General features: G+C 34.2%; 1 protein-coding gene across 3 annotated transcripts in view; it reads right to left on the bottom strand.

Moving 5' to 3' along the window:
• The window catches only part of LOC149383690 (nucleobase-ascorbate transporter 6), a 6,778-nt gene extending 3,177 nt beyond the window's left edge, over positions 1-3,601 (bottom strand). The window contains exons 1-7 of one of the 3 annotated variants that reach the window (XM_089629472.1): positions 3,165-3,601; positions 2,668-2,816; positions 1,931-2,028; positions 1,318-1,497; positions 772-872; positions 279-354; positions 1-58 (exon numbers count right to left, since the gene is read on the bottom strand). The exon at positions 1-58 is cut by the window's left edge and continues 2 nt beyond it. In XM_089629472.1, the coding sequence (XP_089485598.1) occupies positions 1-58; positions 279-354; positions 772-872; positions 1,318-1,497; positions 1,931-2,028; positions 2,668-2,770 (616 nt within the window). In that variant the 5' untranslated portion in view covers positions 2,771-2,816; positions 3,165-3,601. The other 2 variants (XM_089629473.1, XM_089629471.1) reach the window with 2 other exon arrangements.
• Positions 3,602-13,292: the final 9,691 nt, after the last annotated feature.

The raw sequence follows: 13,292 nt of genomic DNA, 5'->3' as shown, positions 1-13,292 counted from the left end.
GTGAGACAAATAGTAGGATAATAAGTTGTGGAAGCCCAATCTCCACGCATTTAGCAACCTGATTTTTTTTTTTTAATCAAACGATTAGTTTTGCAGTGGTTCGGTTTATCAAGTACATGTAACAAAAAGATGGGCTCTTATATCCGGATTTTAACCAGAAAAAGTAGCTTTTTAATACATGTTTGACTTTTTAGGCTATATTTGTCAAACAAACGGTTGACCGAGGCTAACCATTCCTTCAAACAAAAATTTAACTTTAGTCTCTCATCTTTACATACCCCAGGGAAACCCAACTCATAAAGCCCAAAGCCAGCAAGAGCTACTAAAGGCGTAGCTGAAAGTGGACTCAAAAACCTGAAGGACAGCAATAGGAAAAAAACATTAAATACACAAAAAAAAGGAGTCCAATAGGTAAATAAACAGATTTACAGTTTGACATTGCTAAATAGTCAACGTTTCGTAAATCTTAGGTAAATAACCACTTTCATATATTTACAGACGTAAATGTTAAGTAAATAGTCAGTTCCATTTATTAGGCCACATCATCTTTATGACTATTTACTTAAGATTTACGAAACGTTGGCTATATAGCAATTCCAAACGTTTTAGTTGGCTATTTACCTAATTTTTTGTAAAATAAAAAAAAAAGTTAATTACTTGTATTCGAAATCAATTGCTACTACAAAAGCAATTGCTATACAAATAGGTTTTTTTTTTCACTTCTCTCATCTAGATTGAGTTCATGAGAAGCTGATCGACCACGAATATTACCTTGCAACATTACGCCAAAGGCCACTGAAGCCCAAGACAATCTGAAGAGTTGAGGCAACAATGAGAGAACCCTGAATCGCCCGCATTGTGCTCTTGAATTTCTGAAATAATAAAACGGGCAATCCCACAGTGAGAATGAAAACTGAAAAAAAAAATATTGAAAATAAAAAAGAGTAAACGAGCATGCAATAGGACCAAATGTCATGTGTATCTATTAAAAAAAACACTAATAATAAGGTTTTATTCATAACTTGATTAAAATAAAATGAAACTTTTTTTTAACAACATGGGAAAAAAATTTGCAAAAAACGTCTAGTGATCTTACCTCGTTATGAAAAAGGAAAATGCATATTTGAATTCAAATTAAACTTATAAAATCGAGTAGTTGGTTTGATTCAAAAGCTTCTAAACTGACAGTTGTAAGTATCCCCAGAAACAATGAAATTCGTAAGTTTCTTTAAAAAAAATAAAAAATAAATAAATAAATAAGAGAAGAAATTCAGGCAAGCCAATAAACATAGCTAGGGGCGTAAAGATCGTAAAAACCTCAACAGGGTCGTCGGCGTTATCGCTGAATCGACCGGCGAGGATAATAGAGATCGTGGCGGGAACGAAGGTGTACGATCCTCCGATTACAGCGGGTAATCGAGTTCCAAACAAAGTCTGTAGCAATGTGTTGAGACCGGCGACGAAGAGCAAGGTCTGGATAACCAGAGCTTTCTCTTTCTGTCATTAGAAATAAAATAAAAAATTGTTAAACAACTATGAAACATCAGCTATTAAGCTTCAAATGGCTAGCTTGTTAGAATGTCCTTTAAAAAAATCAACAAAAAAATATTTTACAATTACAGCAAAAAACATAGTAAAAATAACAATAACCACAGCTTTCTCTTCCTAGTATATTATATATAAAAAAAATGGCAAACACAAAAGGGTCATTTAAAAAACAATAAATATGGTAAAACAACTGTATTGGACACACACACACACACACAGCGGGTAAAACAATATATATATACAGAAATGGCTGAATTTTCACATTCTACATTGACCTAGTGGCTTCAGAGTGTCGATTGCATATTAAATTGGCTATTTTGCAAAACCTTAAAGTTTCGTTAAAAAAATTACAATCGAGACTTGTTTGGTTCTCGGGTCTTACATTTCCACCTCCCATTTGAGGAACAAGAGCGGTGGGGATGAGAACAGCGGTCCCGAGCATCACAAGATAATGCTGAAACCCGAGGAGAATCGCCTCCGCTGCATCATCGAAAAAATGGTCACAACTTCATCAAGTAATTTCAATAAACCTCTTTTAATTACTGATCTTCCACATAGTGCCCAAAAATGTAAATAAGTATGTTAATTCAATCCCATTGAATAAGTAAAAGATCATTAATTAATTATTAAAGAGCAAGGAAGTTAGTTCAAAACTAGAGTCAGCTAAATTAGCTCCATCATATTTGTGAGTACAACTTTCAACCCAGAGCAACATACTAAATGCTTAAATTATTACCAATAAATATAATTAGGACAATAAGTGACTTATCTATAAGCTTACTAACTAGTCGTTTAAACAATAATACCCATAAATTCTAAAAAGACGTCAGCAAAGGAAAACTCAACTTAAAAATTATTTTCCAGATATGGAGAATCTAAAAACTCATCTTAATCATCACCTTAAACTAAAATTCATTTTCCTTTTTTTTAATCTCTTCTTCAAAAGAGAAAGACCGAAAAAATATATTTTTTTTTTCAAGGAGATAACGTGCAAACATAGAACTACTGCTATTTTTGCAATGTAAACATCATCTTATTTCTATAGACCAACCAATACCACTCCGACGAACATCAAAATGAATAGAAACAATTAAAAATAATTAAAAAATAAAAACTCACGCCATGGTGGTGGACTGGTGATACAGTAAGAGATTCCCGGAAGTTGATCCTTCGGTGGGTGTGGCTGAGGCTCTTCCGCCTTCGGAGCTGCTCCTCCCGCCATTGTTGCTCTGAAGCTTTCTCTCTCTAGACCTCACTACTTTCTCTCTCTAGAAAAAAATATCAAACAACAGAAAGACGGCGTGAGAACCGAATCTCCTAGAGAGATACCCAGATCCCAAATCTTCCCTAAGCCTTTCGAAAGCAAAGAAGTTTTTCTTTTTCGACTCTACCGGAACAAGATGGTATGGAAAGAAAGGAGAGAAAGGAAAGTAAAGGAAAAGGAACAAAACACTCTCACATGTTGAATCATGAAAGCCCACGAAGACTTAACATGTAATGCTTTTCTCTTTCTTTTTTTTCATTTTTTTTTTTTGGTGATAATAATTGCGAGATAAAGCTGAATAAGAGAAAAGCAGATAGAGAGAGAGAGAGAGAGAGAGAGAGAAAGAAAGTACCTTTTAGCGAAATGTCGAACAAGTGAGAAAGTGGTGGAGAGGGAGTGAGTGAGTGTTAGCTAGCGAGCAAAAGCGAAGAAGCTCAGAGCCAAAAACCCATTTCAGTACTATTCTTTTTATATTATTATTATATAATACTTTTATACCCCCCACTAAAAACCCCAACAAATATGCTTTCTAATCTTCAAAGTTTAATCACAACTCACCCAAAGAGAGAGAGAGAGAGAGAGAGAGAGAGAGAGAGAGAGAGAGAGAGAAATGTTTCTTTTTTCTCTCTTTCAAAGCAGAGAAGAAGGTATATAGGTGAAAAAATGAAGATATTGTTGTATAGAGAGAGAAAGTGCAATCATAGAGCTTAATTAAAGTTTATATCTACTCTATTTCTTTCCTTCCTTTTCTCTCTCTCTCTCTAAAACTAGAAATAGTATCTGCGTGTGTGTTTGTCTGTGTATGGTACCATGGTGTTTTTTCATTTCACTGTTTCTCTCTCTCTATCTAAGCTGAATTGTTTTTTACTTTTTTATATTATATTATCGTGCTAAACTTTACTTTCGTCTATTTTATTATTTTCAGTGCATTGATAATTATTCGGTGCTTTTTAATATTTACTGTTTATGCAAAACGCCATGGAAGAAGGAAAAAGAGTGGAAAAAATCCAAATACGAAAAATTAAAATATTAACGTTAATTGCGTTTACGTGCAACAAGATTGAAGACAAACGACGTCGTTTTGTGATCGAGACGTGTCGGCCGCGGAATATCTCTGTATATACTGGCATTTGGCAATATTATCATCACCATGTCCCGGTTTTCAATATGCCATAGAAAGGTGTTCCTGAAATAAAGTATCACGCAAAGCTTTTTCCTTTTCCAATTAATTTAAGCCCTGTGGTTTTGTACTTTTGTTTGCCCAAAGGCCAAAACACACTAAATAATGTCCTTCTAAATTTAAAAATTAATGAAGTGAGTCGTGTTTATGAATTATGACCTTAAAGTTACCTACTTAAAATTTTAAATTGTTCCCTAACCCAATAAAAAAGGATAATTACATTTTTAGTTGTAAAGAATACACAAATAAATACAATTGCTACAAATAATACAAGGTATTGTAGACTTAGGCCCCGTTTTGTTATGTTTTCTATTCCTGTTTTCTGTTTTCTGATTCTAAATTTTAGAAAATAGTTTTAGAAAAACTGTTTGGTTATAAATTCAGAAAACAGATTTAGAATCATGTTTCTGTTTTATTTGAAATTTGCTTAGAAAACAGAAAACAATGAAAAGTTATTTTCTATTTTATCTCTATACAATTGAATGGAAAACATAACCAAACAACATTTAAAATACTCTTAAACGTAATTCTAAATCTATTTTTTAAATTTAAAAATTAGAATCAGAAAACAGAATTTAAAAACAGAAAATGAGTTTAGAAAACTAAACCAAACGGCCCCTTATTTTTTTGCCTTTTTAAAAGGCAAGAGTTCCTTTTTTTCTTCCAAAGACACAATAAAGATCTTCCAGTGAGCATATTCAACAAAATTCAAATAAAATGGTTTATTTATCGGTAGCTATAAATACAACATACTTAAATTGGTATTCAAATAATATTAGTTTGTATCTGAACACAAATTAATTTGTTATGATGATGTTTTAATTTTAGCACTACTTGACAAAATTTAAGCATTATACAATTTAGACATTAATATAATTTTATCTCAAACAAATTTGAAGGTTGATATCCGTTTATTTTTTATGCGTCTCATTTTGTGATATCTAAGTTTATAAAAGATCCTTCCTATTTGGAAGTGATTTCAAGCATGTTTTATAAATTATCATGTCATGGAAGTGTGTTGCGGAGAATATCAAGTACTTGACTTGAAAACAATGTACATTATGATAGTTTAAAATTGTCATAATAAATTATACATACTTAGTTTGATATATTGATAATTTCACATTACTTTTAAAGTGGAAGACGCATGTTCAATTTTTATGATAGAAAACGTCCTAAAAAAAGTAAAGAACGTCATGTTTGATAAATGTTGCAAGTAATAATGTATAACACATCATGTTTTGTTTTAGAGAGTGTAAATAAATGAAATATGATTTGCAGTCGATAAATAGATCGTTGAATAAAGCATCATGAGATATGTGAGATATTATACTTAATACATTTCAGATTGAGAGAAACCCGAGTCGCAAGCTGTTAATGATATGTGTGTTCTATTAGATATGTGTGTTCTATTAGAGAAAACCATGTTAATGATGGTGTGCCCTCCGCCATACACAGAGCTTGGAGGATAAAGCTGAGACTCTAAATAGAACACAAATTCTACAAAAATGGGCACTTATGATTCAACTTACGAATTATATGCATCCAATAATTATATTATCAAAATAGAACACAAATTCAACAAAAATGGGCACTTATGATTTAACTTACGAATTATATGCATCCAATAATTATATTCTCACTATATTGAGTCCTAGTGCTCTATTGTCGGTGCATTGTTATTTCATTATTCAAATAATATATATATATATATATATATATATATATATATATTATTGTATTTAGCCATTGATTTACATTTCGTTACAAATATTATTCATTCTTCTTATTTTTTTAGCAAATTAGACCTATGACGAACCATAGCTGAAAATCAAAATTAGTACTCCAATTCGTAAAGCAAGAAATTGTTTTAGGCGAATTTTCACATCAACACTTATCATTACAAGTCTTGTTGTTCATCCTATTCCCTGGTTTCTTTTAGCGTCGATAGAATTCTTGAATGAGAATAATGATATGAGATAAAAACATCTTAATCATCATAGATTATAGATTTTGTGGATCGTATCCAAGTCTAAAACTTATACTGTATAAAAGTTTTTGCTTATGCACTTTGTTAATACCGAAAATGGATCAACACTTAAAGTCGGCCGCGGTTCGGTCTAAGGCCGGACCCTATGACCGTGCAATGGTCGGACAGAGAAGATATCTCCAAACTTGAGCCTCTGCCATTCCGAAACGAGGTTTTCGATGGCTCTTGACCTGAAAAAGAGAGAAACGTGAGCTAGATGGGTGCAGAGGGGTTTCCTCCGGCACGCACTCTGCCGCTCAACATTAGTCAAACTGCTATGTGAGGTGGGGGCCTTTGTTATCCCTTAGGAATTATAGAGAGAGGAGGTATGAGGTGAGAGGGAGGTTTAGTTCTGTTAAGTTCATAAAAACTTACCTCCAAAATAATGAGATTATTGGGAATTACACATGTTTCACTAATGCGGAAAATAGAATCCTAAACAATTTAGATTCTACAAAAACATGAACACCAGATCTAGTTTCCATTTTAATTCTACATTCGATGAGCTACTATAAAAAAATCTAATAAGAACTATTCTAATAGAAGGATCAATGAAAACTTACATGAATTCCTGCTATTTGAATTTCTAAGCCGGTTGACAATCTTCAAGTCTTCGAGATCCTCGCATTCTTTGTGGATAGATCGACACCAAGTCTTCCGAGCCGTTATCCGGATGAACAAAGATCTAGGTGTGGGCCAACTCTATTGCTACACAATTACTTCGACAATGTGTCGGAATAATTTTCACTTTTTTGGGAAGTGTAATAGACGAATCCTCTCAAACCGAGAGAGAGAGGAATTTCGACCAAACATTAGGGGAGGGGTCGCACCGTTTTCCAAGAGTGGAAAAGTGTTTGTATGGTCGATTTTCCATTTAACCTAGGAGAAGTACGTCATGCTAATGTTCCTTGGATGATCCACATCTCAGGGTCAGGTGCTGATGAGCACATTGAACTATCCATGTGGCTGAGAGCTCTTACAACTCAGGCACAACGACGCAATTATCAGGGGCGCGTTCTACCACTAAACTAGGTAGTCCGTCGTGCGGGCCTTCTGCTTGGGGCCCGCTATGCCAAAAGGAGACAAACTTCATTCCTCTATTTCATTTTTTACGCCCCCACGTCCTTCCCGTGTGGCAATGTGGGAACGTAAAAAATGGGATCCTATCAACTTGTTCTAACCTAAGATAATAAGCTCATGAGCTTAGTTTTACTTCACCGTCGAGAAATGAAAGAAGACTTCCATCTCCAAGTTTAACTCAAACGTAGCCCGCTTATTTTTGGGTGTGAATCAGTTTTAAACCAAAAAACCCAACAAGCATTAGCTCTCCCTGAAAATGAGGTGATCCAGCCGCACCTTCCAGTATGTCTATCTTGTTACGAATTCACTCCAATCATTAGCCCTGCCTTCGGTATCCTCCTCCTTGCGGTTAAGGTAACGACTTTGGGCATGGCCAGCTCCCATAGTGTGACGGGCAGTATGTACAAGGCTCGGGAACGAATTCACCGCCGTATGGCTAACCGGCGATTACTAGCTATTCCGGCTTCATATAAGCGAGTTTCAGCCTACAATTCGAATTGAGGACGGGTTTTTGGAGTTAACTCACCCTCGTGGGATCACGACCATTTGTCCCGACCATTGTAGCACGTGTGTCGCCTAGGGCATAAGGGACATGATGACTTGAAGTCATCCTCCCCTTCCTTCGGCTTATCACTGGGAGTTTGCTCACCAAACTCAACGGTGGCTACTAGACATGAGGGTTGCGCTCATTACAAGATTTAACCCAGCACCTTACAGCACAAGCTGACGACAACCAGGCACCACCTGTGTCCGCGTTCCCGAAGGCACCCCTCTCTTTCAAGAGGATTCGCGGCATGTCAAGCACTGGTAAGGTTCTTCGCTTTGCATAGAATTAAACCACATGCTCCACCGCTTGTGTGGGCCCCTGCCAATTCCTTTAAGTTTCATTCTTGCGAACGTACTCCCCATGTGGGATACTTAACGTGTTAGCTACAACACTACACAGGTCGATACGCACAACGCCGAGTATCCATCGTTTTCTACTAGGAATACTAGGGTATCAAATCCCATTTGCTCCCCTAGCTTTCGTCTGTCAGTGTCGGCCCAGCAGAGTGATTTCACCGTTGGTGTTCTTTTCGATCTCTATGCATTTCACCGCTCCACCTAATATTCCCTTTGTCCCTCCCGTACTCCAGCTTGGTAGTTTTCACCGCTTGTCCAGGGTTGAGCCATGGGATTTGACGGCAGACTTAAAAAACCACCTACAGACGCTTTATGCCCAATCATTTCGGATAACGCTTGCATCATCTGTATAACCGCGGCTGCTGGCACAGAGTTAGTCGATGCTTATTCCCCAGATACCGTCATTGCTTCTTCTCCGGGAAAAGAAGTTCACGACCCGTATACCTTCTACCTCCACGCGGCATTGCTTCGTCAGGCTTTCGCCCATTGTGGAAAAATTTTCACTGCTGCCTCCCGTAGGAGTCTGGGTCGTGTCTCAGTCACATTGTGGCTGATCATCCTCTCGGACCAGCTACTGATAATCTCCATGGTAAGTTATTGCCTCACCAAGTGATAAGTGTTTGAGTAATTCTGTCATTAGGTTGTCATTAGGACCTTATCCCGGGATGGTCATGCCACTTTGCCATTCATCCTGGTCGAGTCTAAAGACTCTTTGTCCTTGTCGTGTTGTTAGACCTTTGTCTTGATCGTGCCCTCGATGTCTTTATCCTGATCATCTCGTTGGACCTTTTATCCTAACCGCCTCGTCGGGTTCTTTGTCATGATCGCCTCGTTAGACCTTTTATCCTGAATGGGTCACTAGGTTGTTTATCCAGACCATCTCATTCAACTTTTTATCCTGGCCACGTCATCGGGTTTATTATTCTGATTTCCCCGTTTGACTTTCTATCATGGTTGCATCATCGGAGTTCTTATCTTGACTGAGACATTGGAGTTTTTATCATGACTGTGTCATTGGATTATTTGTCTTGGATGTGTCATTGAATTCTTTGTCTTGATTAGGCCATTGGATCTTTTATCCTTGTTAGATCGCGGGACATTTTATCCCTGTCGCGTTGCTTGAAATTTTATCATTGTCGCGTCGTTTGATATTTTATCATTTTTGTGTCGAAGGACGTTTTATCCTTGTGGCGCCGCATGTCATTTTATACATGTCGCGTCGTAGGACATTTTCTCATTTCTGAGTCGCGAGACATTTTATCCTCGCCGTGTAGCTGAAAATTTTATCCTTGCCGTGTAGCTAGACATTTTATTCTTGCCATGTAGTTGAGCATTTTATCATTGCTATGTAGCTGGACATTTTATCATTGCCACGTAGATGGATATTTTATCCTTACCGACTACCTGAACTTTTATTCTTACCACGTCACTAGACCTTTTGGACATGCTCTATCATATTGTCTTGATCCTTCTTGGGTCGGGCATTGTGAGTCACTTCCCTTTTGCTTTGGGTTGAACTATCATTTTTGGTGCAAGGAAAATTACCCCATTACACACTTCCCATCTTTTGATTAGGAATCGTCACATTTGCTCTGGTGGAATGGTTTATTTTTTTAGAGAAGTCGGGATTAGTGGAAGCACTAGAGATAAACATGTGGAATGAAACAATTTGTAATTGATATTGGTGTATTTATCCAAATACAATGCATGTGTGGACTAAACTTGGGTATTCGTAACAAAACGTCATTGCAAATCTGTCAAGATTGGCTTCACCATCGTCCCCCCTACCTTCGCCTCGCTGGTCGCATCTCTCCTCATAGGGGAACTCGTCCCGCCCAACTTCGATGTGTCGAATTGTGCCTCCAAAAAACACAACTTATGATTCTCATCCACGTATAGTCGAAGAAAACTCAACCGATGAATAGAGTCGCGGTCAAATTTGGTCCAAAGGGAGAGAAGGAAATTAGATATGATAAAAAGTTTCGGAGAAAAATAGAGGGATGGAGAGAAGAATAAAAAAGCGCTAGAGTTTGAGTAGTCGTCGATCATTCTTTTATATTCGACTTAAATTATAAAATAAAAAAATAAAATAAAAATTCCCTTCTTTCTTTTGTACTACCAACCTGAATTCACATTCCGTTTCCTTTCTTTAATGTGACTTTTCACACTGGTCTCCAGCTTTTTTCTTGCTTCCAAAACATAACTTGAAAGTCAAAAGTCACAGTGCTCTCCTAATCCTCCTATCCGATACATCCCTTTTCTTTCACTTTCTTTTCTCATCCTTTTTTTATTTCTTCTTCTTCCTCTCGAAGGAATACAGTTGTAAATACATTTTTTTCTTTTTGCTTGCAAAGAACCTTTTTCTTTTTCATAACAAATGTCTCATGCATATAAATATATTTACGGAGATAATTAGAAAAGGTGTATGACTGAATAGCTTATATATCACATCATACCTAAAAAGTTCCCTTTCCTACTTTATAGTTTTTCAATCACCAATGTTAAAAAATATCCACGCATAAAATTAAATTTAAACAGTTTGTAATGTATTTGAAAAACTTGAACAACTGGGAATTATTCCATGGGGTATTTTTGCGTGTGTTCAACGATAACATTTATTAAAATAAAAATTTTAAGCTATTTTTAATTTTTTTTTCCTTACATAAAATGGTCGACTCCAATATTGAATATTGTTATCATCTTAAATTAAGCTATTAATGAAATGGCACAGTACTAATATAAAATTGTCATATAAATTCTCAAAGTGTATGAAAAAGTTGTACGTCCTCCAGCTCCAATATTTATATTTTACTTTTAGGCGCGTTCTATTTGTCAAAAATACATAACTCTTAAAGTTTAACTACACAATCACTTATTTAATAAATAAATAAATAAAAAAGAAAAAAAAATTGGGTTTGATTTTAGTATGTAGAGGTATATAGTCACATCTCAATTTTTTTCTCCTTCTAAAAAGTCTTTGTGCTAATTAATAGATAAATATCGCTTGTATGCAGTGATGGAATTACATGAGGTCCAAGGGTTAACCTTCAATTTTCTTTTTTATATTTTTTGCTTTTTTTAAAATTATCTTAAAAATTTACAAATTAACTCAATTTGAGATTTTTTTTTTCAAATTAATCCCTTTTTAATTTAATCCCCTAATGAGTATTTCTTCATCCGTCACTGCTCATATGATATCACTTTTTAACTCAACAATTAATTCTTTGTAAGTCAATAATTCTTTGTAAGTCGCTTTTTATGGTTTCTAATATATTTTTATTATATGCATGGCTGTATAGACAAAGATATGTCAATTCGTGAGAGATTTAATGCTAAAAACTATATATGGGGTTGGAAATGAGGGATTGAAAAGATGTAGGCACATGGTGTTGTTGTGGTTGGTCATAAAATTCATGGCTAACTTACTTTCATGTATTTATCATGGAACTTTTCTTTTTAATTTAACTTTTTATTTTTTAATTGGTCAAACTTGTACACCTAGTAAAAATTATTTCCAACAAAATAATTCACGAGGATAAAGTCAAAGAAGCTTGGACATGTGTAGAGAGAAAATGAGAAATTGGTCGGTGAGCATTAGTACTTTTCTTGGCCAATGCTTAGAATTTTATTTTTTGGTTGAAGATCACTCTGTGAGTTTTTTTTTTATATAAATAATTTATTCATACATGTCAAAATTATAATTAATTTATGCTGAACTTCTTTAGTGCATAGTATAAGAGCTAAATCTTAAATTTTAATATGTTTATATTTTAACATATGTGAGAATTGAAGCATCAACATTTCAGAACAGTGCAGAGCTTCAATAAGGATGGTATAATACCAAATCTAGCTGTTGCGATGAATTAATACTTATGAGGTGGAAGTGGATTTGAATTTTATTGCACACGTAGTAGTAATAATAATAATAATAATAATAAAATAGCTATCTAAGTCATTTCAAACTTATTATTTCCTAAATAACTAACGTATGTTTCAAAAGTTTAAGCAAAATAACCATTTGACTTAGGTGGCATCAATGATAGTGTTGCAAAATTCCAAATCTAACTTTGGATATATAATTCACATTTTATTTATTAATTTCACAATTTAAAATTCAAATTCGTAGCAAAATATTGGAGTTGACACGGTTACTATCAATTACGTGATTTTCTTTTCTAAATTTGTGGAGTTAGTTATTATAAATATTTATTTACATTTGGTTATTGGCTTTTTTACATAATAAAAGGAATAATTTATTTTATTCAGTTTTTACGTTTTATATATGGTTATTTCATTTTTAATAATTTTTAAGCAATATTTGTAATAATTTGAACGATTTGACGCATATTAACGATTATTATTTACGACTATTAATAATTTTTTTTTTTTTGCATGTTAACACATATTTATAAATATTAACGTGTATTTCATTAATATTTTTGTAATCACCTGTGTGAATGTTTGTTTCTTCCCATATTATCGAACTCAACTTACTGACATGTGCACATTAAAATACAGGAATTCAAGAATTAATAACTAATATTATTTTTTTTATGATTAAGAACCAAAATAAGTACATCATATTTTGGAAATATATTAACTGCTATTAATTATTATTTACTACTATTTACAGTTATATATTAACATATATTTGAACGTCAATTATGAATCTACTTGGTTTTCTTCAGTGGTATCATCTTCTTGCACGTTTTTCTTCTCATATGTCAAATATATCTTGTTGACCTGTACACAATTATTTTGTTAATATATATTCATATGCAAATCCAGAATTCACTTTTTTTTAATATGCTATTAACATGTAAAACTCTTAAAAACGAAAAAAGCAAAATGAATCTGCTTGGTTTTCTCCATGTGCGTTATGTTCTTTTTCAATTGATTAACTACTATTATCGCATTTAAATCACAAAAAGGCTTAAAATATTTAGTTATCAATAACAATTATTAATCGAATAACAATTCAAAACAAACAAAAAGCCTACAAAAAATTATTGAATTTCGAATTTATGATTCATCGGGACAGGATTGTACGAAACCCTTTCAAAATAAAAAAAAAAATTGTTATTAACACTTACCTCAATAGATTCGATTTCTTCAAATGCTAGTTTAATCGCGATTCAAACCTTAGCTTTTTCTTCGTGGGTTGCAGAGGTTTTTTTTTTCTCTCGACTGAAATGTTTTTTTTTTCCCTAATGAAATTAAAGAGAAAGTAAACTTTCCCATTGCATGTTTGTTTGTATTTATTTCCTTGATTAGCGCAATTCAAATTA

The sequence above is a fragment of the Urtica dioica genome, chromosome 10 (assembly GCF_054948205.1).
Source record: "Urtica dioica subsp. dioica isolate 48M chromosome 10, U.dioica_male_clone48M_v1_H2, whole genome shotgun sequence".
NCBI lineage: Eukaryota > Viridiplantae > Streptophyta > Magnoliopsida > Rosales > Urticaceae > Urtica > Urtica dioica.
The sequence above is the reverse complement of the archived record's forward strand: the minus strand, read 5'-3'. Positions and strand labels throughout refer to the sequence as shown.